The following is a 27,328-nucleotide window of genomic DNA, read 5'->3' as shown; positions in this document are numbered from 1 at the left end:
ACCCCACAATACTTGTGGGATTCATCAATGTGAGACTCATAATAGAGCACCCCTCTCGAGAGCTGACGTTCCCAACGGCTCCACTCTACGGCACTTCACTCGGTTTTCTTACCGGTAGAAACCCTCCGCAAGTAGCTCTTTTCAATTGGTCGATTCTCAATAAAAGCACTAATGTGATGAACATGAACCCAGAGAGAGAGTCCGTCCCAAAAAACTAGCCTATTAAAAGGGAGAGTCTCTTAAACTTATAAACCCTACAATATTTATAGGATTTTCTTATACGAGACTCATAACACATTATTTTAACCTTTTGTGCTTGTGCCCTGGAACAAAAAAGTTCTTGGGTTTCATGGCAATGCATATTTTAGTTTTTATTTTGGGCCAAGTGTTTCCCATTTTTATACTTATTACACGTAACTAAAAAGCTGAGCATTTGTACCAAGACAGGAAAGGCTGAGCAAAAACTAGCTATGCAGATTCAAGGGGAAATAGTCTTGTTATTAATTAATAATTAACTGGCCCACTCAAATTGTTGAGCGGTACATTGTGGTGAGTAAAACATGATGATAACGATGGAAATGCCTTAGGTAAAAAAAATAAATAAATAAAAGGCTTGCTTGTTTCTGTTTGTTGTTTTCCTGTTTTAGAACAAGTTTATAAAATTATTTTTCAAAACAAATTTTGAGAATAAAAAAAAATGTTTAGCTAGTTATTTTTTAAAAAAATAATATTTGGCAGATGGTAGCCAGTGATCGGTGAATAGAGGAGAAGTTTTTAAAATTTTTTAAAACAACTAACTAAAAACAAATTATTAAATAAGTTTTTTCTTTTTTTTATTTTTAAAAATAAAAAGTGTTAAAAAAAATCCAAACAGGCCCAAAATAATTCTTGTTTTACTGCCTGAAAGGAGCGAGGGGGAGAGGGTAATAAAACAACCTTTATTATTCTTATTTAAAAAAACAACAAAAATGGTTTTTGAAAGCTGTACTCAAACTCTCAAAGTTATCCCGAGCATCATTATTTTGATCGAGTTTCTTTGCGCCTTCTGGCCTCTTTTTTGAAGCATTGCAGTTAATGCCATTTGAATTACTAACAGTTAAAACATCACATAAACGGTCGAGTCCGATGCAATTGACCTCAGCGGAGCAAACCAGATTCAGGATCTCTAGCGTTTTATTGGCACGTCAAGATATGAAATAATCAAGATTAAGGCGCAAAAGCACATACAGGGAGTATTTTGCGAGAAGCTTTTAGCATTCTTAAGTATGACATGAAAATATTCCCAAAGCCCTGGGCAAAAATTTCTCAAATCCCTGGCAAAAAATTTCTGAAATCCCTGAAAAGCAATACAATTTTCTCAGCTTGTTAATTAAGCATAACATCCGTTAATTATTCAACTACTCTTTACGAACCTCTAACCTGTTAGTTAAGCCCATTTTCTAATAGATTTAAATTAATTTGTTGATTTTTTAAATATCTATTTAAAGTTTTTCAAGCGTGTTTACTGTTCTTGTCGTTAAAAAAAGAAATCAATAAAACAAACCTATTAAGATAAACAAACCTATTTAGGGGGTGTTTGGTTCTTACCAAAAGCACTTCCTAAAAACACTTTTCCGTCAAACGAAACCAACTCCTTCATATATATGTTTCGTAAACCATAAAAACACTTTTAAAATCATGGTTTGATTTTCATCCAAATACTTTTTTAATTTTAATGGCTTGGAAATCTACTGAGTATTTTTAAATTCCTTTATAGATAATTTATAAAATTAAAATTTGACCCCTTAAAAGAGAATAGGTCCGAGCCGACAGCCGACAGCCTTTGCCCCCTCATTCTATTATTATCACGTCACGTCATGCAATTGCCATGGCAACGCATGATCCGCTCGCCGTTTCGGAAAAGAAAAATCTAGCCCGCTTTCCTCACCTGCTCGCCTCGTGTCGTGTCCAAATAACGGAGAACCAAGCCCCCTTCCATTAAGACTTGCGATCTAATCAAATGCCGCTTTAGTCAAAATCCATGTCAAATTTTCAAATGGCCATTAACACATCCACATGGCCATATTTGACTCGGTTATTGTCGGGAGTCTTCACTCTAATTCTAATTCTAGGATCCTGCCGCTACTCATTGTGCCATCAAAGATTTAAAACCTCCCTCGCCCTCACGGCAAAACTATATCATCTTCATCATTGTTGTTATGCCACTCTTGATTTGCCTTCTCCACAAATTCTGTTAACTGCCATCGTTGACCGTCATTTTTCCTGACCTGAACTTCAGGAATCAATTCATGGAAGCTGAGCAATCTAGAGGCTAGAAAAAGGTTAAAAACTTGCTCATTAATTTGTCCTGGTTAGTTAGTTATAACACCCCCCCCTTCCCAAAATCACATGGAACAACTGCAACTAGCATTAGAATTGAATCTATTTAGGGGGATGAAGGGGAGGAGTGAAAAAAGAGACAGATAGCTGAGATGTCATCGATGGCAATGCCTCGCCTCTTGCGTTTCCATGCAAACACTGCACGCTCTACCAAACGCTTAGCTGACTTGGCTCTGTCTGCTGTTGAATTCACGATATCTACTGCTTCTTCATTGGATATTACATCCCACACCTATTATTCCATAAAACCCAACATTTTCATTGTTCATGTCTTGGGTCCTTATTGGAATTCACAAAACACATTGATTGATGGACTAAATAAATATATACCCCATCGGTTGCCAGCACCACGAATTGATCACTAGCGGTTAGATTCCTGTGTGTGACCTCGGGCACAGAAATTAGGCCATACTCCTTCACACAGTGGTCGCCAAATGCTCTAGACATGGCCAGTCCTGGCGTTTCTTCGTGGGGCAGCCACACCCTGTGAACCCCTGGCTCGTCCTCCAAGCAGAACACTCGGCCCTGACACTGTGTTATTCTCTCTGCTTCCTCTGCCCACAGTATTTTCGAGAGGCGTTTAGAATATTGAAACAACGTTGAAGAGGGAAGAGAGGAAGAGCGAGATACTGACGAGGTAAATTGGGCTTGAAATCAACTGTGAGCTGAACTGGTACCAAGCTTCCATCTTCTGATGTTGTTCCTAGCACAGCACGAGAGTCCCCAACATTTGCTATCACTATGACTTCACCCTGCCCATATGTCAGCTAAGACTTAGGATATATAAAGATTCAGAAATCACTATGAATTAATTAATAGAAAAATCGAATATCCTCCATCAACTAAGTATTATCTGCAAAGATCTCCTTCATCAACCTTCAAACCAGAACTATCCCTCAAAAGTATTGGATCTTTTTGTGTTGCTTCAGCCACCATTGCTCTCTGCCTTCAAATTAATTAATCTGTCATGTAGTAAATTGCTACTGGTTTGCAATGAGATTCCGCCAGCACTCAAAAAATTTTATTAATTCAAACGTTCTCTAGCAAAGGAATTATCGGAGTGTGAAGCACGATTTACAAACCAGTGGAAGCTTATTATTACATGACAATTCCAAAGTTTAAAATTAATCTCAGTCAATAGCATTAACAAAGAGGGGTATCATTAAGTACCTGTCTGACAATGGAGAGGGCAGTGGTTCCGCTGTAGAAGGAATTGATCTTGCGATGCTGCTCGAGTTCGCGATCAATGGCCGCACAAGTCTTCAAATAGGAATGCTTCCACATATCAAATATGTGTTGCTCTTTCTCAGCCTCTATGTCGATGTCAACATGAGGATCAGGCGAAGAAGTTTGGGTGAGCGTCTCTTGCCAGTTACAAAGCAAAGAAGGGGGCATTGCCTCTCTCACTCTCTTGGCCACAAAGTGACCCCATGGTCCATGCCCATCAAATATCCCACAAAACATCAAGTCCTCTTGGCATCCAAATTCCTACCATCACCATCACTCCTTAATGTCAGAGTTGTAATTGTTTATGGAAGATTTAATACAAGGGAATTCTCACCATGTTTTATGTGCGTACCTCCCACACTAAGCAGCAATCCTGGTTGATTCCTTTCTGGCCTCTTCTGGAGAAAACAGAGGCGAAGTTGTTTGAACCACCCGCGTTGACAGTACCAGACGAACACAGCATCAAGTCCCTTCTTTTAGCTTCCTTTGCCATGGCTTCCGCTGCTTCTCTGCTGTCCCCACAGCTCCCAGAACTTCTTCCTTTCTTTATTGCGATTGATTTTGCCAGTCCATTGAACATCGAGGATAGAAGCCCCGTTAAATTTCCCATTCGAGTTCCAAAACGGGACGCTTCTCGTGCTTCTTCCGTTTATATGAGTACGTATTTCAAGCCACGGAACCTGAGCATTGAAATTTTAGGACCATCACGCCACGATCACAAGATATGAAAAGAATGAGAAGCATTAATAAAGAAACTCCTGAACCGTCCGTATGACGAAACAATGGTGTTTTCACTTTTTTTAAGAGTTTAAGTTGTTTCCATCTGATCCTCTTAAAACACTTTCCAGAGAACGAGGATCGAGGATAGACGACAATATCTGACTCCATGATCAGAATCAGAGATTTAAAAGTTAAATGTTGAGTTGGTTTTGAGGGTATTAATCCTTGCACAGAATTCCGGCAAGCATTAAGAACTTCCCATATAGAGAAAGTGAAATGCACCGTTCATACACAACAAATGGAATATTAAACGAAAATGGACAGACACCTACGCCCCGGATATCATTGTCGATGATATTTAGATTTCGGAATCAGAGTCCATAAATCAGCAAAATTTTGGAACTTACAGATTGGTCATGGATTTGGAGATTATATGACGACGAGAGGAAGCCGGGCCGAAATAGAAGAATTTTAGAGGAGAAAAAACGAAGAGAATGGGGGAAAACGAAGAAAATTAATATCCAGAAGAGGCTGGAAAAAAGAAGCTAGAGAGGGGGGGGGGGAGAGGAGATTCTGGAAAGAGGAGGAGAAAGCGAACTAAAGAGTAGATGGAGAAGGTGGGCAGTCCAAGATTTGAGGTTTGTTAGGTTCTGGTGTCTTCTTGGGGCTGCCTTTTTTATCCGCCGACGCCGACGCCGACGCGCATGTTTCCTTTCATAATACAAACAATACCTTCCCCCTCCATCTGCATGCTAGCTAGCTATCACCAGTTTCCATATATCCCTCACCTTCACCATGCAACTTTATATATTATAAACTAATACAAAAATATCTCAAACTTTCACTTGGCCCATAAAAATATAGAGCTCCCATGCAGAGACGAAGAGATTCCGTTTTTAAAATATATATAGATCCAGAATGTTGCAGTGGTCGGCACCAAGGGCTGAAGGAGAGAAGATGAGTAGGCAGTGAAGAAAGGAAGACAATGTGAAGAGGAGAGAAAGGTCCCACACTCACCTACATGCCGATGTCCAATCTCAAACGAGTGGTGCAGGCAGTCCTCACAAATGAAGTAGATAGTATTTGCGACACAGACCCTGAATCGTCCCATGACCCATATTTTGGGGTGGACCCCCAACCCCTAACCCGCGCTCCTGCCCCCCAACTTCAAGTCGGTGCCACCGGTCGTAAGATGCGGTGCAACCAAGCCTTCATCTCCCATACTCGAGGAATTTGGGCTGGGTTCATTCGCTCTAGGGAATGATCTCTCTCTCTCTCTCTCTCTCTCTCTCTCACACACACGCACAATCTTGTTTTTTTAGATATATGCGTTTTGAAATTTTATTAAATATGACAATATAGAAAACAATGGGAAAAAAACAAAGAGACAAAAAATGAAAATATAAAAATTTAGCTACAGTTAAAAGGATGTCCTTTTATATATATATATGCACATATGTAATGGAATGGGGGGAAGTAATGTAATGGAATGGCGTTCCCCCCCCCCCCCTCCCTCCTGAACGGAATGCCGTTAATTCCAACTTAATAGCATATTCAATTATAGTGGTTGTGTTACGCTGTAGGCAGTATATACAGTATATGAGTAGTTACGAGAGCGGGCCGTCAAGAAATTGAAAAATGAAAAATCACTCGTCCCAACAAAAAATTTGAACAGACTCTTTCTAAAAAGGCGTGTAGCACGTGTAACAGTATGACTAATGATGGAGGGGTGGGTGCGGGCTAGGAGCACCGGGCCCGGGATCTAATGGAAGCACTCCACGTAGATAGGGTGGGAATGGGAAGCCTCAATCTGCAATGCGTGTGCCCCGCTTTTGAGTCACCGCCACTGTTCATATATTGTATTTCCCACGCCTCTGTCTCTATGATCTATCCGGCCTACCACTAACTGTATTCGTGTTTTACGCATATAAAGGACTTACATCTGTGTGTCTCTGGAGCGTACAATTACGACTTCCTTTGATATGCTCTCCAGTATGAAGAGGCCAAGGCTTTTGAACGCCGGCCATGAATTAAATAGCAGCCTCGACTCAAAAGAGGTCGAAAACGGAAAAAGCATCATACTGCCTGCTGCCCTGCTCTGAAAATATCTCAGAATTCACGGCTTCATGCCTGCCTCCAACAGTTGACGTCACCTTCCTATTATTCTATATTATTAGCTGTTTTTTAAGGTATGACTCAGAGTATCTCTGGTCAAAAAAAGGTATGACTCAGAGTATCAATACTCAAGAGTGTTTTGGAGTTATTTTAAATTTGAAAGACTAATTTTTATCAAATTGATAATATTAAGGTTAAAATTCTCTTAATTTTTTAATATTTAAATTTGTGTTCTTTTTTTTAGAGAAATAAAATCACCTATCATTTTAACTAAAAGCTTGTTGGTTATTGTTAGCAGCTTTTTAATAATTAATTAATGTGTACAATGGCTCGCCTTGGCCATGATCTAACTATCATTGCATGAATTAATTAGACTCATCGAATATCAGCTTAATAATATCCATGCGTTTCTCCAGTGCACTGCCACGCGTCTTAATTTGGTTCGTTTCCTTTTTTCACCTGATTTCTCCTCCTTACAATTCCTTTTCTCCATTGTGATCTGTGAATTTGGATGAACACTCATCTTAAAAATAAGCATGCACTGGCCTTTTGATTTGGATCGAGCAAAGAAGTTAATTAAGGTGAAAATATGTAGAATAAACCTTGTTTCGTATTTTACCCTCATTATATTAAATATGTAGTTTATCTTTTAATATTAATATTTATTAATAATATATTTAATATTTTTACTAAATTTAATAAATTAAGACATAACTTTATAATTTTATTGAAAAAATATATATACAGTTACAAAACATCTTTTACTAAGATATATTTAAAAAATTACATCACAAGTAAGTTTAAATAAATGAACAAGATTTATTGTAAACTAAACATTTTTATTTATAAAATTTATAATATGGTAATTAATTTAATAGTATAACAAAAATATTAAAAATATTTATTAAAAGTATTTTTTAATTTCAAATAAAAATGTATGATATGTCGTTAAATGATAATTATTAGTGGTATTTGTATTAAGAAGGGCAATTTGGTCAAAATAATGGGTCAATATTATGATCTAACGGCCAATTAACGGATTGGTGGATAGGAGTTTAATCTCAAAACAAGAAAGGAGGTTTGTGCAATATATATTTTAATTCTAAGGGAGGTTCATATATGTTTCCAAAATAAAAAGGAAGTCTTTATAATATAGGTTAAATAGAAGGGATGTTAATGTATTTTACTCTTTTTTTATATCAATGTTTTAAGTGTATTATTTTTTTAAAAAATATTATAGTTCAATATACTGGGCATTTTATGAAATTACAAGGATAATTAATACTTGTCTAATTTTTAATATAGGACATAATTATAAGGTTGATCTTGATTCTAAATACAAGACATATTTATCAATTATTTTTTGAATTATCCCTATTAAATAATTAATACAATAATACTTATTACTCATTAATAATACACTTATATATTTTATAAAGTGAGTGAATACTCATTACTCATTAATTCCACACATACGTCAATTCTATCATTTTAGATTTTTAAAATAATTTTTTGACTGAAGGTATTTTGGAAAACATATGCTATATTTATGATCATTACCTAACTTGACTAACTTTCTTAATTTAATCAAAGTAGTTAAACAAGTCTTATATTAAGGGCCGGCGAAGTATATGTTTGCTTGTAATTTTAATAAAAATACACCAAAATACTCACCCCATATTATAGATATCAACAGATAATTAAAATTGATATTCCATGCACGGTGAAATATACTACATCCTGTCTTTAATATAGAGTTAGTTTGATTTTCAATTTAGTTTTAAACATCAGAATTTTATCCACTTTATCTCTTATATTTATTTATTTTTTTCTAAAATAGTATTTGTAGTAGTTGCACATGTTAAAAATTCATTAAGTAATAGTTATAACTAATATATATAATTAGTAAGTGTATTCTAAGAAAAATAACCCTTAATTATTACAAATAACTAATTTAATAAATTTTCTCAATTTACTCAAATTAATCAGTTATGTTTTATATTAAGAATTTGAAGTAATATGTAATTTTTTTTTTTAAAAAAAAGTCTTATATTTGAAATATAGGAAGCACGGTACGGTGATCAGCCTCCGCGGCCGTCAACGCAGTGGTTGTTAAGTTTTTTTTTTATATACAAGAGGCAAGCATTAGCTTGAAAAGGTGGATTCAAGGTTTACATATGATCATTCGATCCCTCTACAACATGGCGTTGATCCAGCAGAATTCTGCTTCGACAATATGGAGGGATATCTGGTAGGAGGACAATTTGTCCCTCAACATCATGCGCCTTCTTGGCCAAGTAGTCTGCGCATTCTATGGCCTCTCTATCAGCATATTGAATTGATAAATTCCAGTCTTCATATACCAGCTTGCAACAGCAACGCCTACTCATGCGAAAATCGTTTTTCCGCATTTTTCTTTTAATAAACATAGCGTGAATCAATAAACAAAGCATTTTTCCTGCCGATCAATAAGGGAACGAGTTCCGTATCCGTTTTCTGTACGCAAACGCAGCCTTTCTCTGCATCTTATTTTCCACCGCACGTAGTAACTCAATTTTTTAATATAAAAGCTATTTAAAAGTTTAATTTCATTTTAGATATAAGAACCTAATTTTTTTTGCCTCGTACTACCACTAGTCCATAACATAAAAGCTAGTTGATTAATTTAAGTAGATTAAAAAAACTTGTTAAATTAGTTATTTGTAATAAATAGATTCCATCTTTCCTAAGATATTCCTATTATTCAAGTGTACTAACTAAAACTATTATTATTACAAGTACTACTTTAAAAAAATAGATAAATATGAAAGATAAAATGAATTGTAGTTTTATATTTAAAATCAAAATAAAAATCAAATGGGTTCTTATATTAAGAATCAGATGTAGTATTTATTCATTTTATCTCAAATAATCTGCATGATGATTACACATGTTAAAAATATATATAATTAATAAAAGTATTTAAAAAAAACACACACATTCGTTATAAATAACTAATTTTAGGTATCTGTATCAGTCATGTGGTTGTTAAACCAAGGATGGAAGTAGCATTATACTCGCTGTGTCCATCTCCATTAATATTGCCTAACGATTTCGAGTGTGCCCAATGCAGAGAGCAGGCACTAATTAGGCTTAGGTGCCTAATGAGCTTATGGCTGTCATATTGGAGCTGACTTTTAAATATCTGCTTTTTAAAACGTAGATTTCTACGCAGGAAGATTTCAGCTTGTTCTGCCATGGACGCATTGCCGGAAGACTGTGTTCATGCTATCCTGTCATACACATCTCCCGCAGAAGCTTCCAGATGCTCCGTCGTCTCTTCCACCTTCCTATCTGCTTCTGTCTCCGACATGGTGTGGGAGAGCTTCTTGCCCTCTGATTACGACGACATTGTGTCCAGAGCCCTCGTTCCCCTCCGTTTCTCCTCCAAGAAGGACCTCTTCTTCGCCCTGTCTCGCCCACTCCTCATCGATGGGGGTAATAAGGTTCGACGCTTTATTTCCTTTCTTTTCCGTGTTTTCACCGCCTCTTTTCAATGTAGTGTGGTCATTTTCCGAATGCAGAGCTTCAACTTAGACAAGAAGTCTGGCAAGATAACTTACATTCTCTCCGCAAGGGAGTTATGCATAAGCTGGAGCGACGACCCTCTGTTATGGAGCTGGATACCATTGCGCGAATCAAGGTAAGGTGACCATGGATATTAATTAGAATGGATACGTGGCGTCTAATGAAAGATTAAATTTTGCAGATTTCCAGTGGTGGCAGTGCTAAGAACAGTGGGCTGGCTGGAAATAGAAGGAAAAATCAGAACAGGAAGCTTATCACCGAGCACGTGGTATGGAGCATATATGATAATGAAGGTATCGGAGCGTGCATATGGGCTTGAATCCGCAGTATCCAGAGTGAGAGTCCAAGTGGGAAGCCAAGTGAAGAGCGGAAGGGCATATCTGTGGCATGAACCTGAGCAGACGAAGATGATTAAGGAGTTGTTTTACGGAGAAAGGAGAGAAATTGAAGAAGAAAGGGTTGGGATTCCACGCAAAAGAGGAGACGGGTGGATGGAGATAAAGGTGGGGGAATTTTTCTGTCGGAAAAGTGATGAGGAGGTGAAGATAAGGGTGACGGAATTGGGCTATCAATTAAAAGGAGGGCTTATCCTTGAAGGCATCGAAGTCAGACCCAAACAATATTGAGCTTCACATTTCCTTGCTAAAACTCGGTTATTATGATTCGTGTTCTTTGCTCGTCCTTCCTTGAAAGCACTGGCATAAAAACAAGATGTACGCGTGATGTGATTATGGATTTGTGATCCATGTCTGTGGCAGAGCATCATATGATTTTAGCCCCACTGTACTGTGTAACGTAAAAGCATACAACTAAGAAATACAAATTGTGAGGAGGGATTCGCTGGGAACAAAGATGTGGTCATGTAGAGGGCTCATGTTGACATGCTGTGCACGATCAAAAGAACAAATGTCGTCATAATAGCAATATCACCGGTCCGTATCTCATCCGAGACTGTATATATAAATAAGAACCACTCCCACGAGAATAACAGGGCACTCCAATTCACAGGTGCAGATAGGGTATGCTCTGGTCACACAATCACGAAGGGGTTATGTTCACCAGGTACGTTGCTCTGGTTTTCTGGAGATTTTTAATATTGAAGGCTCATAACATGGGCGCAAAACGCGCAATAGGTGGAGGATAATAAATTCTTTTCCGATGGGAAGAGTTTATGTATACCATTTCACCTAAAGCTTGTGCCCTTGCTGTTTACCTTCAAATGCTGCAAGCATGCACAGCCCCTCTGGAGGAGAGAACAATGCTGTTTTCTCTTTCTTCCTTTCTTTGTTTTTGGTTTTTTTTTTTTGGTGAAAATTTAGCCCATGAATATCCATCAATAGTCGAATTTCATCCCATAACATAAATGGGCCTTAGAAGATTCAGCGGGCTGAAACCTTCTATTTTGGACCTGACTTGTTCTCAGGTTGTTTCGAGTTGATTTTTCACAGACGTTTTCCTGATTTGTTTTGTTCTCTCATGTTTTATGATATGTCTAATTGAAATAATTTTTTGTTAGTGATCAATTTACTAACGAAAAAATTATATTAGATATATATGAAACACGAGAGGCCAAAACAAAAAGATTTTAAGATGTAAGTGGAGAATGATCCGTTTCTTAAAAATTGAAATGAAGTTTGTAATTAAGGGTAAATGGTAAGCACATAAAACAAAGTGGAGTATATTTACAGACTGTGGAAGGAATGGCAGACAAGGGAAAGAAGGTAGTAGGTAGGTGAAGGTTGATTGCGCATGCACAGGCAGGGGAGCAAATATGAATTCTCTCTATATATATTTTAGCAGAATTCATATTTGCTCCACTGCCTGTGGATGCTCATTTGGCCTCTTAGGATTAGAATGATGTGAATTAGACCGCATTGTTTATATTGCGGATCTAATTTACTTAACTAGGATCTCATTGGAAGTTTCTGTCAGATTCATACTTAGTTTCTAACGATATCATATCAGACTCCCAAACAATATAATAAGTAGGAAAAAATATATAATACTACTTTCAATTCTTAATATAATACTTAGTTTGATTTTTAATTTAGTTTTAAGTATAATACGTCAATCCACATTATCACTCGTATTTATTTTCCTAAAATAGTTTTTCTATTAGTTACCTATGTTAAAGATTCTATCAAATGATAGTTCTAGTTAACATACATAATTAGTAAAGGATATTTTAACTTAACAAAATTTCTTAATCTATTCAAATTAGTCAATTAGTTCTTATATTAAGAATTGGAGATAATATTTACTTATTTTATATGTCCTCCGGATATTCTTAAACACACGTAAAGACAATTAACGGGGTCTCCGCCTGCTCGTGGCGACGCTGAAACGGCATGCAAGTAAGGCCCGGTAATTGCAATTGTGTTACTACAGGCTTTTAGAATGCTTACCGATTGAGGAAAAAAAAAAATTTAATAACGAGGAACTTTTTGCCTGACATAACAGCTTTTTATATACTCGTATTAAATTTGTAAATCTATTTTCTACACACGTTGTGTTTGGATTGGATCAGACCACCTGTGATTCTGAAAAGTTCAATACTCGATTCCAATAACTCATGCATGAAATACGCACGGCAAGCACAAATTACCTCCAATAAAGTGTTGGATTTTCTTTACAAAATAACATGCCCGATGCCCTAAAAATCTGTCAAGGACTACAAGTAACCGTTAACAGAGTTAAACTATGATGACAAGGATTGGGTTTCGAAACGGCACGTCTTGCCAACAAAGTGAAACTAGCAAGGGACGGTGCATATATAGTGCGAGCAGAATCCGACGACGCTCTCCACAAAAGAAAGCATTAGAATAACTTGAGGCTTTGAAAAAGCCAAAGCGATCCGGAATGTTAAACCAAGAAGAAAAGCCCTTCACTTGCTTTGGCGGCCGGCAAACAATCCGATTCGCCCCTCGTGTATAAAAGTCCGAATGGAAAGGCCCTCACTTCAACAAGTGATCACTGCCTTTCTGCCACATATCCAACATGGCCCAGCCCCTTCATTTTCTTTTCATTCTCATCCTTTTACCTTGCTTGAAAATTGAAGCTTTCTTGGACGAAGTCCCCTCCGACACCAGCAACCAGTTAGACCTCCACGCCATGATTGCCAAGGTCTGCATGGACGTGGAAGACCAAAACACATGCCTCACCAATATCCAGAACGAGATCGTCAAGCATGGGCCTCCCACCCCATCTTCAGTTGTCACTGCCGCACTCCGAGCCACTCTCAACGAGGCCATGGGTGCCATTGACAAAATCTCCAAGTTCAGCACTTTCTCCATTAGTTATCGCGAGCAAGTAGCCATCCAAGACTGCAAGGAGCTCCTTGATTTCTCTGTGTCGGAGCTGGCCTGGTCGCTGGGCGAGATGAGGAGAATTCGTGCGGGTGATGAAAGCGTTGATTATGACGGAGACCTCCAGGCTTGGCTAAGTGCAGCACTCAGCAACCAGGACACGTGTCTCGAGGGCTTCGAGGGCACCGACCGGCGCCTTCAGGGTTACATCAGCGGAAGCTTGACGCAAGTCACCCAGCTTATAAGCAACGTTTTGGCTTTGTACACTCAACTGCACAGCTTACCCTTTAGGTCTCCGGCGAATAAAACCCGATTAGCAAATTATCAGAGCTCGGAGTTTCCGGAATGGATGACGGAGGGAGATCAGGAGCTGCTCAGATCTCCGCCGCGAGGGGTGCATGCGGACGCTGTTGTGGCGTTGGACGGGAGCGGCCATTACCGTTCCATCTCGGAAGCCGTCGATGCAGCTCCAAGGCAGAGCAAAGGGAGGTATGTTATTTACGTGACAAAGGGGATTTATAAAGAGAACGTGGATCTGAAGAGGACGAAGCCCAACATCATGCTCGTAGGAGAAGGTATTGGCAAGACCATCGTCACAGGCAACCGCAATTTCATGCAAGGATGGACTACTTTTCGAACCGCAACAGTTGGTACGTAATTAATCATAAGCACCACACACACACATATATGTATATATTGTATTGACTTGCCATCGCGTAATTTGATTTCTTACTGGCTGGTAATGTCGGAATTTTTGCAGCTGTGTCGGGAAAGGGATTCATAGCAAGGGACATGTCGTTTCGAAACACAGCAGGACCAGTGAACCATCAAGCTGTGGCTCTGCGGGTGGATTCAGACCAATCAGCGTTCTACAGGTGTAGCATAGAAGGTCACCAAGACACACTGTATGCCCACTCACTCAGACAATTCTACCGTGAATGCGAAATCTACGGCACCATAGACTTCATATTCGGGAACGGAGCCGCCGTGCTGCAGAACTGCAAGTTGTACACGAGAGTGCCGCTGCCATTGCAGAAGGTCACCATAACGGCGCAGGGCAGAAAAAGCCCACACCAGAACACGGGGTTTGTAATCCAGGACAGCTTTGTTCTGGCCACTCAACCCACCTATTTGGGCAGGCCATGGAAGCAGTTCTCAAGAACAGTGTACATCAACACCTACATGAGTGGCCTTGTGCAGCCCAGAGGGTGGCTCGAGTGGGCTGGAAACTTCGCCTTGAACACCTTGTGGTACGGCGAGTATAAGAACTACGGACCTGGTTCCGCCCTGGGGGGGAGGGTCAAGTGGCCTGGTTTTCACATTATTAAAGATCCCGCCGCCGCCAACGATTTCACTGTTCAGCACTTCATTGACGGCGGTTCGTGGTTGCCAGCAACGGGTATTAGGTTCACGGCTGGTTTGACCAATTGAGTATTATATTGATGGCGCCTGGACGTTATTAGCATATGAGAAGTCCAATAATTACAACATTGGAGGATGAAGATGTTATTATTTGTAGTGCTTTGACTCTTTAGATTTAGGCCCTCATATTATATTATTTTTGAGTGGCCTGAGATGTGGTGTTTGTAAGAAATAACATAGGTTGAATTTACATGAATTTTTGTGATTCAATGTTAATTTTTAATATATATATATATAATGTATTTTTTATTGGAGAAAGTAGAATTTGGACTCGGGGATATTTCAATAATTAAAATCATGGGTTATTTTATGATCTGGGTTTGCAATGAAACTGCGTTCAGACGCGTAACCATTAGTGGAGTGTCCATATATGATCTGATAACAGCATTTCGTGATAATTAAGATTCAAGCAATTTTCATTTTTCAGCCGAAAACAAACGAATTTTGGACGAAACAGCTAAGATCAGAGTAGACCAAAGTTGTGGAATCACCTTTTTCCAACCAATCAACATCCAAAACAAGAGACCTCAACATAATTTTAGTTGGTAAATCGCCACCGCCACTCAGCACAACTCCCTCTGGATGTAATATTACTGCACCATGAAAAATGGCGAGTCACCACCGTCCTCCAATGGAATACCCAATCCACAATGGAAGCAGGCATCTCTGCTATTGCTTCCTTTTTGCGCGGGTTTCGAATTTCACTTTATGCTGTTCCGTGCTGATGCTCCTTTCTCAACACACACACACACACAATTGATTTCCCTTCCGATTCAATTATTTATGGAATTTCTAATATTTCCCAATGCCAAGCATCTGGCTTTAATGCTATTCATGTCGACTGATTTTCTCGTCTTGTTGGGTAACATGTGTATATTTTGATAGACAGTACGTACTCAAAGCCATATTATTGTGATCTACCTTTTCATCTCCATCAGCAATGGTTGACAGATCAAAGCTATATGTTATGAGCAGTAAAACAAATTACTGAAACCCTATATGATGAAGAGAAGTATACTTAAACTCGTTTAGAGTGGGAACGAATTTGAAATTGTGAAAAACACGTTGACAAATTCTTTTGATAAGTTGTTTTACTGTTTATAGCATCTTGATAAATTTGCCGATTAAAGCTCAATAAATAAATCAGTTCAGATGAACATGCAACTGATGATTCTGTTTGCCTTCTCGATCGATTCATTGAAAGATCGAGTTTGGTCGAAGGGACTATATGTATGGCCGTGGAAAGGAAGATGACTGCGCGCGTAGGCATGCAAGAAAGACAAATGGAATCCTTGCTGTAACTTGAGTGCGCGTTGCTAGTGCGGTTTGAAATCACTCCTCTTCTTTTTTCCTCTTCTTTCTTCTAACTTTCAGATTAATATTTTAACGGTTGAGATATAATCCTTTTTAAAACTATTATTAAGATATTAAATTGTAAGAATAAATAATAAATTACCAATTATATTAAAATTTAGTTTTAATGATTTAAAATGCACTAAATTTTTTAAAAAATTTAATAAATAGTTTATAAGAAGTTAAAATATGAACCGTTGAAATGTTAATCCAATAATTAGAAGAAAAAAAAAAGAAGGAAAAGAATGGGAAGGGATGAGGAGGGATTCCGAACCGCTGGCCTGGTGAACGTTAGAATATTCTTTCGTTGAAATAAACAAACGCATGCCACATAATAAACCTTGGAGGCTTAACACGTATCATTGTTAAAAAGGAAAAGCAGAAGCCAATGAGGCAATGATCACCGGACAATGATCACCTGATATGTACAAGTGGTGGTCATAGAGAAGCTGAATAGGCGTCAAATGAGGTCTCCCCCTCCCCTCCCCTCCCCTCCCCTGTCCTGGCTTCTGTAACATTGTGTGGTTCCCGTGTGTGTGTTTCATCTTATTTAGGATTACAACTCACTGCCTTAAATTTTCTCCCGTCCCCCAACATTTTCGCATCTCCCATATCCAATTCTCAAATTTCAACCCTAGTTTGGTGTATAAATATGTCCGTGTTTGGATGGGGGGAAACCTCAAAAACGTACGCTTCATAGGGTTTTCTCAGACGATTACGTACCACCGCCTTCGCAGCTTGGGCGGCTCCTTTTCTCATTTGCCCGGCTAGATAGTACGGACAATTAAAAATTAGTAAATTCGTTGCATCAAAAAGAAAGAATGTTGATTTCCAGATTAGTAGCAGTAGTTTGATGATTATGACCTGTACATGCTGTTTAAATCATGAGCTGATTTTGCATGGTTATTGTTACATGATTATAGGAGGGTGGCCTTCAAACCTGGTGGGAGGAGCTGCTTAATATACCCAAGATGTCCGGGGATGGACAGAACAAAAGGAGAATAGCCATCATTGCTGTGTCTTCGGTTTTACTGGTGGGCATGGTGGTCGCCGTGACGGTTGGCGTGACGTGGAAGCAATCAGATTCCGATGAGGAAGACAAGTCTTCCTCCGATAAGACCGTGTCCAACAAAGTGAAAGCGGTGCAGAGCCTGTGCGCCCCCGCCGACTACAAGAAAGAATGCGAGGAGAGCCTGGAGGAGGAGGCCGGCAACAGCACCGATCCCAAAGAACTAATCATGAAGGCCTTCAACATCACCATCAAGAAAATCGAGAAGGGTCTTCATGAATCCGACACCTTGCACGAGGTGGAGAACGATCCCCGCGCCAAGGAAGCCCTCCAGACCTGCAAGCACCTCATGGAACTTTCCATTGGCGAGTTCAGGAAATCACTCGGAACCTTCGAGTCCTTTGATTTCTACAACCTCGACAAGATTCTCATGAACCTCAAAGTTTGGCTCAGCGGAGCCATCACTTACCAGGAAACCTGCATTGAAGGGTTCGAGGACGCCAAAAGCGACGCCGGCCAGAAGATGAAGCAGGCACTCACCGCTGCCATGCACATGAGCAGCAACGGCCTCGCCATCGTCAACGACATGGCCGAAGCTTTATCCAGTTTGCACATCACGAAGCAAGGAAGGCGTCTGCTCAATGATCAGGAGGATGGCAGCGAAGATCATCATGGCGAGGCAGGTGCGAACGAAGACGGCGTGAGACCCGACGGCGACTTCGAGTTCCCCACGTGGATCGATGAAAATCCTGCCGCTAGGAGACTGCTGACGAGCGAACACAAAGGCAAACTGAAGCCAGATGTGGTCGTGGCGAAAGACGGGAGTGGGAAGTACAAGAAAATCAAGGACGCGCTAAAGCATGTGCCGAAGAAGAACAAAAAGCCGTTTGTGATCTACATCAAGGAAGGGGAGTACAAAGAGTATGTGGAAGTGGAGAAGGACATGACGTACGTTGTGTTCGTGGGGGATGGCGGCAACAAGACCCGCATCACCGGCAACAAGAACTTTGCCGACGGGGTCAACACCTATAACACCTGCACGGTGTCGGTAGAAGGGGACCACTTCATTGCCATCAACATGGGGTTCGAAAACTCGGCCGGTCCCGACGGACATCAAGCTGTGGCATTGAGGGTTCAAGCCGACTTCTCCATATTCTACAGATGCCAACTGGACGGGTACCAGGACACGCTGTACGCGCACACCATGCGTCAATTCTACAGGGACTGCGTCATCACCGGCACCATAGACTTCGTCTTCGGGGATGCCGCCGTCGTGATGCAGAACTGCACGTTCGTGGTGAGGAAGCCGAACGAGAACCAGCAGTGCATAGTGACGGCGCAAGGGAGGAAGGAGAGGCACCAACCGTCGGCGCTGGTGATCCAAGGAGGGTCCATAGTATCGGACCCAAAGTTCTATAAAGTGAGGTTTGAGAGCAAGGCGTACCTGGCGCGTCCATGGAAGAACTTCTCAAGGACCATCATAATGGAAACCTTCATAGATGACTTGATAGACCCAGAGGGGTTTCTCAAGTGGGACGCAAACTCCACGTCCTACAAGACATGCTGGTACGGAGAGTTCAATAACACAGGGCCAGGTGCCAACACCAGGCATCGCGTCAAGTGGAACGGGATCAAGAATCTGACGGCACAGCATGCTCTGGATTTCACGCCCTTGAGGTATTTCAAGTCAGATTACTGGATTAGGGAAACTAGGATTCCTTACAATCCCACCACCATGTCCTCCCCTCCAGCTAGTCCTAAAAAGCTCTCTTCACAGTGAACTCAACTGGTGTTTCATGTATTATTGTTTAGGAGGGTGCTCACTAAGTAATCTCTAGGCGCTTCATTAGTTTCTTTTCCCCCCCTTTAATATGTTCATTTTTTGATGTGTACGTACAGACTCCTTGCCCTGCGTACATTACCCTACACAATTCTACACCTCCTTATTCTTTCCCTCATTCAAGCTAGCCTCTTATGTTTAGTTTTCCGCTTCCCACTGCAAACCTCAAGTTCATCCCCATTCTAATTCTGACTCTAGTCTATATAATTCATCATAAGTTTGTACTTGCTCAACTCTTTCCACGTGTTAGTGCTACGGGTTTTCACTTTTCACAGTTAAAACCACAATTTCATTCCAATTTCCATAACAATGATAAGATGTTTTCGAGAGTGACGTAACTATTTTTTAACCTGTTAGTCATGAATTTAGAACAGTTCAATTGATCCTTGACTAAAGAATATTGATGATTAGGATATGACACGACTGGGTTAAAAATGGCTCTTAATGATAAATTATTTTTTTGTTGGTTTTTTTTTTTTGGGTTTGGGGGGGGGGGTGATGGGGGTTGTTTCTATTCACGCACCAACAATCAAATCATCTCAGCGGCAATCGGAAAGCTTATTTGCTGGAAGCAAGAAAAAAAAATATTTCACAACTGATGAGATGCAACCCATGGGAAGCCATCGTGCAATCTACACTCTTGCTACCTACACCATCCAGGCTAAAAATTCTCTCCGTCAGCCTAGTCCCCCCTGCTATTTGCCGAGTTTTTAACTGCTTCGTTTGTTTGTAGTTTGCTCTGGTTTCATAACCAGCTGTTATACATAATCTTATTCTGACATGAATAGATATTCCCTTCTTTCGTCAAAAAAAAGAAAAGCACTCGTCATCACCCAAAAATAAAAAGAGCAGTTCCTGGCAGATTTCAAATTATCATAAAATATTGGATTAAGGGCGAGTTGCAAGGCACGCTTCCCAAACACAACAAAAACACCTATTGAAATGGCAAAAAGAAAAATAATACCAACGCACAAAGGTATATCGAAACAGGAAAACAATTCATTGCCTTTAGCTCTGGCAAAAAATTTTAATTCTAGAGGTAACGGAACAAAAGTTGAATGAAATGAGGCTAGTACAATAAATGTGAGCTTAAACCCTAAATCCCTTGCTGTTCCTCCGTCCTCTAGCACGCTCGAACTTCCTTCCCTTTGATCGCACGTAAGGCTTGGTGTGGCTGTGTGGCACACCAGGAGCAGGACCAAAATGCTTCACAGCCTCACGAGAATTCCTGGGGCCTCTAAGAAGGACCTATTTCAAAGAGTTAAAAATAAAATGTCAACAGCTGATTTTTCTTAGCAATTCCAAATATATAACCCTCCATACACACACATACCGTGTTCTGTCCCAGAGGAGCCCTGAGGGCCAGCTGATCAAAAGTCAGGCACTCACCGCCAGCCTTCTCTATCCTTGCACGCGCTGTCTCTGTAAACCGGAGTGCTGCAACTTTCAAAGGCGGAACTTCATAAACTCGTATATCATCAGTGACAGTCCCCACCAACACTGCAATCTTGTCTTCCTATACAAATGGATTTCACCAAAATAGTCATACTACTATCTCAAAGATTACCAAAACTCAGATATAGAAGAACAAACCTTCCCCTTCATGAACTTTATCAATCTTGACAAAGAAAGTGGAGCCTTGTTGACTTTGCTCATGAAAAGACGCTTGAGTATTACAGCATTGAAACTGCTTTCAGTTCTCCGGACGAGAAAGCGGAAAAGCTGGCCATGTAACATCTAATCAGACTATTTCAAGGAAACTAAATGCTTCTAACTGTGCTTTGACGTACAAATAGCCGCTGATAAAAGAAATAAATCTACTCGAATCAGTTCTCTCTGACACACAAGATCTTTTACACAGTTGAAAAATGAGAAATGAACCGTAATTATGAGATGAAGTACAGGCTCCCTCAGTGACACAAATTAAAATTATTAATCATCCGTGATCAGCATTAGCATGGATTTTAAACAACATCATTGGAAGCCTTATTCGTAGTCAAGTGTAAAATTGGCATCGTCACAAGAAAAAAAAAATCAACAAAATGCTGAACTGAGACATGGGATCAAAACAGAGCTTACAAGAAGGGCAAGTAGCTGCCCTGTACGAGTATAGCAGTGTACAAGGAAAATGAATGAAAAAGAGTTTCGATTTCCTAGCTATTGCCCTGCCAATCATTCAACCAAATTGCCTTGATTCAAATTAAAATTGTTTCAACTCCTACTCTTGGATTATTGAAAGCATTTACTATGCCAAACGAAGAGCTTAGCGAGCTCTTATATGAACAAATTGTAGTATGCTTCTAGTATGGTTGGTAGGAAATTGCTACTTTTAATACCGATCAGGAACGAAAACAAAAATTGTAAGGAGAGGAGAATGCTTCGGACTCAGATGAATGTAGGTAGGTATATTCCCTGACCCTCAAATAGTGAAGGTCTCGTAATGAGCTGGGATCACATTTATCATCATAGGAAGAATACAGCAATACAAGCACAAACGTAGTTCTTACACCATGCAGGAATTTCCTATTTGGTTTCCCCAAGCAAATGAAAATATACAAATGAGAAGAAGTGACATGAACCTTGACAAGGAGCTTGAGATAGATATCATTGGATTTGGGCGCCGTTCTTTTGGTCTTCTTGCTCTTCCCGCCGGCTTTAAGATCGATCCCCTATGCACAGATAGAAAAAAAGAAAACACTGTCACGGCGGGCACAGAGAGGAGAAAGACGAAGACTCAGAGAGAAAAAGAGCGGGAGAACGAACCATTGTTGCGGAGCTAACGACCTCCCTCTGCCCCTCGCGGCTCACGCTAAGAAGAAAATTTAGGGTTTTTGCGATTTTTAAGCCCGGATCTGGGCTAGATCAATCTATTGGATCTGGGCTGCATTTCATTAACAGTCCAATTATGTGGGTGGATATATATTTTGCCAAAATTATAATATGCACCAAATTGGCCCAAATAAAAAAAAATTGGATATCCTAAGCATCATATTTTAAATTCTATTCTTAAAGTGGTGTGCATAGAGGAAAATATAGCTGGGAGGGGTAAAATTATATATATAGACACATATAGGAATAACGTTAAGAATCATGTTTGCTCCATTTTATTTAATAAAAAAATTAACTTCGATTTTTTCTTATTATATCTTGATATAATTTAAAAATCTCAACCATGCCTTACTAATTTGTAAAGTTCTAGTTTCCATAACCTCAATACATATAATTAATAATATAAGATTTTTAAGAAGTCATGTTGTAAGAAACATCTGCAAAATAACATAAGCAACAAAATAAGTAAGAATTAATTTGGGAAATGATATTAGTTTTATATATAAATCTATTTCATATGTTTATTAAATTTTTTATCAAATTAACTTTATTAATATTTTTTATTAATAATTAAGTAGAAAAAAAGAAAGAGCAGAGGAGAGAATTAAAAAAGATAATTAAAATATTTTAAAAAGATATATTATACTATTTTTTGTTCTTAATATAAGACCTAGTTGACTACTTTGAAGAGATTAAAAAAATTAGTTAAATTAGCTATTTGTAATAAATAAGTATTGTATTTACTAGAATACTCTTACTAATCATGACTATTAGTTATGACTATTATTTGATGAATATCTAATATGTGTAATTATTACAAGAACTACTTTAAAAAAATAAATAAGTATGAAAAATAAATAAATTAAAATTGTATATTTAAAATCAAATTAAAAATTAAATAAATTTTATATTAAAAATAAGAGGTAGTATTAACTAAAAAAAATATATGATATCAATTAGGAGGCCACCCCCATGTCATCATCATTGTAGCAATCCGGATGTCAACATTTACCAAGGAAAAAGACCTCAGGCCTCAGCAATCCGCGATCTGAGAACAAAAAATTATTTTTTTTTCAATTTTTTTTTGCCTGGATTATTTTTTTCAATTCAAATACTACTTTTGATCTTTAAAATAAGATTTTATTTGATTTTTATTTTAATCATAAATATAAAATCTTAATTCACTTTATTTCTAATATTTATATGTTTTTTTAAGATAGTCCTTTTAACAATAGTAGTTCTGCCAATATATTTGATTATCAAATATATTTTTAAAAAATAATATTTATTTATTACAAAAAAATTAACTTAATTTTTTTAATCTTTTAAAATTAATTAACTAATTTTATAATTAGTACACAAGGCAGCAACGAGGAGCGGATGCAATAAAAGTAGAAGTGGGGCCCCTAGACGGAAGGGATGGGTGAGAAGTCGAGGCGGACCTTTTCAAATACGCGCTTTCCCCAACTTTTTCTCTTTCTCCTCTCCAAATCACTCCTTCATTTTCCCGGCGAACTGGCGTTTTCCTTCCCGCCCCACTTCATCGGGGAAATGCTGCTGGTACTGCTGTTGCAATGTTCACTCGTCTCCTCCGTCACGAGCCCACCTTTACAAGGTGCCGTAATCCGAATGTCACCCGCAATTTTGACCAGGGAAACCTCTACCAACCACCTCGTTCCACGTGGACCACCTCCAGCTAGCACGCGCCTCTTTTCTTACGCGCCATTTGGTACCCGCTCCCCGCCTTTGAAGGATTCAACCGTAATTAGCCTGTTTGGCAGTTGCACCCAGTCCCACAAATCACAATATTGAGAGAGAGAGAGAGAGTCGACTATCGATAAAAACAAAATTTTTTTTTTGGAAAAAAAAGGGCAAATAGGAAAACAACCATATTTGCACTCCTAAACATCTCAGTTCCTTCCCATATTTGATATGCTATTATCAACGCATTGATTTATTTCCCTCTGGATCATATTATTGTCCCTCTTTGTAGCTCCTTTGTTTCTGCCTGCTCACCCTCTCTAGCTTTATTTACCTTCTTCCATTCGCGACTCTGGCTTCACTATTTGTCCGCCCGAAACGCCTCATTTCGCTCCCTGCACTCTGGGATTGGGATTTCCTTCGACGGCAAGATGATGATGATGACCATGGAGGGAATGATGGACAGGGGCGTCCTCGACGACGTTATTCGGAGGCTCCTCGACGGTAAAGGCGGAAAACAGGTCCAGCTTTCTGAGTCGGAGATCCGTCAACTCTGCGTCAACGCCCGCCAAATCTTCCTCTCCCAGCCTAATCTCCTCGAGCTTCATGCTCCTATCCGCATCTGTGGTTAGTTTCTTCATCCCTCCTCCTCTAACTGTTATTGCAGATCCTGTTCTCGGCCCGTAATCAATCACGCGATTTTTCTGTTTCTGTCTAATCGAACAACTCGTTTCCCTTCCTCGTGCCTGTCAAATAGATGTGTTTTTTTCTTTCCTGAAAAAAAAACATTTTGAACTGTTACAGAGTTTCGTAAAATAGATTCGATACATCGCCATCTTAGGACTGGGGTCCGTGTTAATGCAGTTTCATCAAGGGGCAGATTGGGCATTCAATTGCTTTGCTAGGTCAAAATTAGGGCTCCCAAATTGCGAACAAAAATCAATTTTGCTTTCAAGCTGGTGAGGATGACAGTTCATATTCAGAAGACGTGCTGGGGAAAAACCAGAGAGAGATAGATTTGAGAAATTGAAAAACTGGCTTTTAGAATTTTCATCATTTTTTCGTTGGTAGGATTTTTGTCAATTTAACGCAATAGAGAAATTCAGAAACAAATAGAGAAATATTTACTTAGCCTTAGCCCTTTGGATGATGCATTGCTCGGGTCTTCTTTTCGATCCATCAACGTTCCTGAGAATTTGTATATTTCTTCAGAAACCTCTTTTTATCCTACGTAAATAAAAGGAATGTTATAAAAGGGCAATGTGATGCGGGAAATCTGCAGTGGATACATCTCAATATCCTTGTGACTCTCTTCCATTGTTCCTGAATTCTAAAATAGGGATTCTCTTGTAGGTGATATCCATGGACAGTACCAAGACTTGCTGAGGCTATTTGAATATGGCGGCTACCCTCCCGCTGCAAACTACTTGTTTCTGGGGGACTACGTCGACAGAGGGAAGCAAAGCTTGGAGACAATATGTCTGCTTTTGGCCTACAAAATAAGATATCCCGACAAAATTCACCTCCTGAGAGGAAACCACGAAGAAGCTAAGATAAACCGAATATATGGGTTCTACGATGAATGTAAAAGGAGGTTCAATATTAGGTTGTGGAAAATATTTACTGACTGCTTTAACTGTTTGCCCGTAGCCGCACTCATTGATGGCAAAATACTTTGCATGCACGGCGGTCTCTCTCCAGAATTGCAAACTTTGGATCAGATAAAACAGATTACAAGACCTACTGAAATTCCTGATAGTGGTCTCCTCTGTGATTTGCTTTGGTCTGATCCTGATCCCACTATTGAGGGCTGGGCAGAAAGCGACCGGGGGGTGTCTTGTACTTTTGGGCCTGTTGCACTCAAAGAATTTTTGGATAAGAATGACCTTGACCTCATTTGCAGAGGTCATCAGGTACACTTCCTTTATTCTCACGAGCGAACTCAACAAGTGACATTACTGTTATATTTGTTCTTATCTCAAAGGTGGTTTCCATTTTTAACGAACGAAGTTCATCGCTCTCCAGGCCTCCTTGCTTACGTTCTTGCCCTTTGTGCATCGGCTGACCACTTCAGAAATAGCTATTTCTTAAGTCTACCAAAATCACTTGCTTTATAACCTTGAAAAGCTGCCCGATATGTTTTACTGAGTCATGCTCGTCTCACTGATACCCACTCTGGATTTTGTTTATCAACTCTCGTGTTACTTATAGCGTAGATTAATAGTTGGAATTCGGATAAGAATCGCGAACATCATCTTCTATTTTCTTTTTAATAGGCTGAATTCTATACCGGCTTTTATTGTCTGACGTGCATATGGATCTTCTGTTGATTAAGGTCTCATTCTTCTCTTTACAAACTTATCTGTAGGTGGTGGAGGATGGATACGAGTTTTTTGCTAAACGAAGGTTAGTCACAATATTTTCTGCCCCAAACTACGGCGGGGAGTTTGATAATGCTGGTGCGTTGTTGAGCGTGGATGAATCTCTAGTATGTTCCTTCCAGATACTGAAACCCGCGGATAGAGCGTCCGGAAGTGGTTCAAAATTGAATCTTAAGAAGGCATGTATATCATAATCAATCAGCTGCTGTAGTGTTTGAATTTTGAATTTATATCTGGTTTTAGATTTTTTTCTTTTTTTTTTTAAATGTAAATTAGCGTCTAATTAGTCTTTTTTAACAGCCCCCAAAAAAGGTGTAGTCACTGGGCAAAAGCTTTTGGGTTCAAGCAGGAATGCGGCAAGCTCAACTTGTGTGGAGTGGAAACATCTTTAAGTAGATGAGATTTGTGAAGGGAGAGCCTTCAGCATTTATAAATTGAAGATTGCCGATTTTGTGACGGCTCTGAGACTTTCATAAACTGAACCGCCCAGGCATGCATTCTTTTGTGCAGGAACAGAGATATTTGCTTTATAGTTTGTACGCTTATAGAATTAGGTTTTTTGCAAATTAGAGTGTAATTTTGTGAGTTCAAAAAGAGATGTCAAAAAAAAAAAAGAGATGTCATGTTTCCAGACAAAGTAGAACTTCAATCATTTTTAAGTTAAGGCTGCTCAGCAGTTTTCCTGTTGGGATGATGGTTCAAAAGCCCATTCATGCAGGTGAAACCCTGGGGGATGTTTATTTAGTTAATAAAAAAAAGAAAAGGAGGACTTGGTCAATTTCTGTACAGTGGAGTATTCAACTCTGGCGACGCAGCATCCTAAATTTCTCTCTTTCTAGTTCACATTTCACAAACCCATAGGCAGCTTGAAAACTGTGTCAACTCCGAAAGCTGAGAACTGCATGAAAGCTGCAGTTACGCATATCTGAGGGAAGCTGGGATGTCATGTGAAAACTAAGATTTAAGACATTGGTAAACAGCAATTGTCCATTTCAAAGAGTGGAAGAGTATTAAGGGACAGAGTAAGCGCGCGTATGAAATGCGGATCACATTTCATGTTATTTCGGCATTTGCATGTACTGGTGGAACCATTTTCGGTACTTATTCTTTTGATGAGTATTATAAATTTATCAGGTTTGAATTATTTATATCTCATTTGAATAGTCGAGATTTAATTTTTTAATTTTTATTTATTCAAACCAATTATATTAATCTGTGTAAAATCTAAAATAGTGATAATATCTTAATTATTTTTTTTAAAAAAATAGTTTTTTATTTAAAAGTAATTAATTATAAAATTTAAATCTAGACTATTTAAATAACACAGAGGTCCAGAAACTGGTTCCGGTCCTTCCTTCCATTGTATGATGACATTAACACAGTGAGCAGTCAGTAATGGGATAGCGCCGTGTTTGACCAGAAAGCAAAAACCATAGGATCCGAAGAATTAAGATTTGATCAAAAGAACCCACTCCATTTC

General features: G+C 39.1%; 6 protein-coding genes and 2 non-coding genes across 9 annotated transcripts; 4 read left to right on the top strand and 4 right to left on the bottom strand.

The window, feature by feature from the left end:
• Positions 1 to 2,305: 2,305 nt before the first annotated feature.
• On the bottom strand, positions 2,306 to 5,308 carry LOC114728160 (probable protein phosphatase 2C 34). 2 transcript variants are annotated; one of them, XM_028915012.1, is made up of 6 exons: positions 4,734 to 5,308; positions 3,959 to 4,286; positions 3,550 to 3,867; positions 3,014 to 3,131; positions 2,710 to 2,933; positions 2,306 to 2,611 (listed from the first exon to the last, which is right to left on the bottom strand). In XM_028915012.1, exons 2-6 carry the CDS (start codon positions 4,214 to 4,216, stop codon positions 2,426 to 2,428), a joined length of 1,104 nt encoding a protein of 367 aa, XP_028770845.1. In that variant the 5' UTR covers positions 4,217 to 4,286; positions 4,734 to 5,308; the 3' UTR covers positions 2,306 to 2,425. The 2 variants fall into 2 exon arrangements, with proteins under 2 accessions (XP_028770845.1, XP_028770846.1); XM_028915013.1 differs by having other exon boundaries at positions 5,172 to 5,308.
• Positions 5,309 to 9,665: 4,357 nt separating this feature from the next.
• LOC114728162 (F-box protein PP2-B15-like) lies at positions 9,666 to 10,759 on the top strand. Its single transcript, XM_028915017.1, has 3 exons — positions 9,666 to 9,926; positions 10,005 to 10,123; positions 10,190 to 10,759. The coding sequence occupies exons 1-3, from the start codon at positions 9,678 to 9,680 to the stop codon at positions 10,632 to 10,634; spliced, it is 813 nt and encodes a 270-aa protein (XP_028770850.1). The 5' UTR covers positions 9,666 to 9,677; the 3' UTR covers positions 10,635 to 10,759.
• A 1,809-nt stretch (positions 10,760 to 12,568) lies between these two features.
• Positions 12,569 to 14,989, top strand: LOC114728159 (putative pectinesterase/pectinesterase inhibitor 22). The gene is made up of 2 exons (XM_028915011.1): positions 12,569 to 13,963; positions 14,074 to 14,989. Exons 1-2 carry the CDS (start codon positions 13,006 to 13,008, stop codon positions 14,742 to 14,744), a joined length of 1,629 nt encoding a protein of 542 aa, XP_028770844.1. The 5' UTR covers positions 12,569 to 13,005; the 3' UTR covers positions 14,745 to 14,989.
• A 2,070-nt stretch (positions 14,990 to 17,059) lies between these two features.
• On the top strand, positions 17,060 to 18,877 carry LOC114728151 (putative pectinesterase/pectinesterase inhibitor 28). Its single transcript, XM_028915002.1, has one exon. The coding sequence runs from the start codon at positions 17,060 to 17,062 to the stop codon at positions 18,875 to 18,877; it is 1,818 nt and encodes a 605-aa protein (XP_028770835.1).
• An 896-nt stretch (positions 18,878 to 19,773) lies between these two features.
• LOC114728209 (60S ribosomal protein L18-2) lies at positions 19,774 to 21,744 on the bottom strand. Its single transcript, XM_028915085.1, has 5 exons — positions 21,701 to 21,744; positions 21,517 to 21,606; positions 20,531 to 20,659; positions 20,271 to 20,453; positions 19,774 to 20,185 (listed from the first exon to the last, which is right to left on the bottom strand). Exons 1-5 carry the CDS (start codon positions 21,701 to 21,703, stop codon positions 20,027 to 20,029), a joined length of 564 nt encoding a protein of 187 aa, XP_028770918.1. The 5' UTR covers positions 21,704 to 21,744; the 3' UTR covers positions 19,774 to 20,026.
• On the bottom strand, positions 20,841 to 20,922 carry LOC114728223 (small nucleolar RNA snoR53Y). The gene has a single exon (XR_003738650.1). It is a non-coding gene; the product is annotated as a small nucleolar RNA snoR53Y (small nucleolar RNA).
• On the bottom strand, positions 21,314 to 21,411 carry LOC114728222 (small nucleolar RNA snoR69Y). The gene has a single exon (XR_003738649.1). It is a non-coding gene; the product is annotated as a small nucleolar RNA snoR69Y (small nucleolar RNA).
• A 1,956-nt stretch (positions 21,745 to 23,700) lies between the features above and the next one.
• On the top strand, positions 23,701 to 26,552 carry LOC114728206 (serine/threonine-protein phosphatase PP1). The gene is made up of 4 exons (XM_028915082.1): positions 23,701 to 24,094; positions 24,821 to 25,380; positions 25,836 to 26,027; positions 26,149 to 26,552. The coding sequence occupies exons 1-4, from the start codon at positions 23,899 to 23,901 to the stop codon at positions 26,164 to 26,166; spliced, it is 966 nt and encodes a 321-aa protein (XP_028770915.1). The 5' UTR covers positions 23,701 to 23,898; the 3' UTR covers positions 26,167 to 26,552.
• Positions 26,553 to 27,328: the final 776 nt, after the last annotated feature.

The sequence above is a fragment of the Neltuma alba genome, unplaced genomic scaffold (genome assembly GCF_004799145.2).
Source record: "Neltuma alba isolate B1F8T4 unplaced genomic scaffold, ASM479914v2 tig00012522_pilon, whole genome shotgun sequence".
NCBI lineage: Eukaryota > Viridiplantae > Streptophyta > Magnoliopsida > Fabales > Fabaceae > Neltuma > Neltuma alba.
This window is presented reverse-complemented; position numbering and strand designations above follow the sequence as displayed.

Bases quoted from the DNA above. Each gene is read 5' to 3' on its own strand.
- LOC114728160 (XM_028915012.1), bottom strand. From the start codon at position 4,216: ATGGGAAATTTAACGGGGCTTCTATCCTCGATGTTCAATGGACTGGCA. The intron at 3,868-3,958 runs GTACGCACATAA...TGGTGATGGTAG, and splicing joins ATTGCTGCTTAGTGTGGGAG to GAATTTGGATGCCAAGAGGA. The intron at 2,612-2,709 runs GTATATATTTAT...ATGGAATAATAG, and splicing joins TGGTGCTGGCAACCGATGGG to GTGTGGGATGTAATATCCAA.
- LOC114728162 (XM_028915017.1), top strand. From the start codon at position 9,678: ATGGACGCATTGCCGGAAGACTGTGTTCATGCTATCCTGTCATACACA. The intron at 9,927-10,004 runs GTTCGACGCTTT...TTCCGAATGCAG, and splicing joins TCATCGATGGGGGTAATAAG to AGCTTCAACTTAGACAAGAA. The intron at 10,124-10,189 runs GTAAGGTGACCA...TAAATTTTGCAG, and splicing joins ATACCATTGCGCGAATCAAG to ATTTCCAGTGGTGGCAGTGC.
- LOC114728159 (XM_028915011.1), top strand. From the start codon at position 13,006: ATGGCCCAGCCCCTTCATTTTCTTTTCATTCTCATCCTTTTACCTTGC. The intron at 13,964-14,073 runs GTACGTAATTAA...GAATTTTTGCAG, and splicing joins TTTTCGAACCGCAACAGTTG to CTGTGTCGGGAAAGGGATTC.
- LOC114728151 (XM_028915002.1), top strand. From the start codon at position 17,060: ATGTCCGGGGATGGACAGAACAAAAGGAGAATAGCCATCATTGCTGTG.
- LOC114728209 (XM_028915085.1), bottom strand. The intron at 20,454-20,530 runs GTTTGTTCTTCT...CCATTTGTATAG, and splicing joins TAAAGTTCATGAAGGGGAAG to GAAGACAAGATTGCAGTGTT. The intron at 20,186-20,270 runs GTATGTGTGTGT...TCTTTGAAATAG, and splicing joins CTCCTCTGGGACAGAACACG to GTCCTTCTTAGAGGCCCCAG.
- LOC114728206 (XM_028915082.1), top strand. From the start codon at position 23,899: ATGATGATGATGACCATGGAGGGAATGATGGACAGGGGCGTCCTCGAC. The intron at 24,095-24,820 runs GTTAGTTTCTTC...ATTCTCTTGTAG, and splicing joins TGCTCCTATCCGCATCTGTG to GTGATATCCATGGACAGTAC. The intron at 25,381-25,835 runs GTACACTTCCTT...ACTTATCTGTAG, and splicing joins TCATTTGCAGAGGTCATCAG to GTGGTGGAGGATGGATACGA.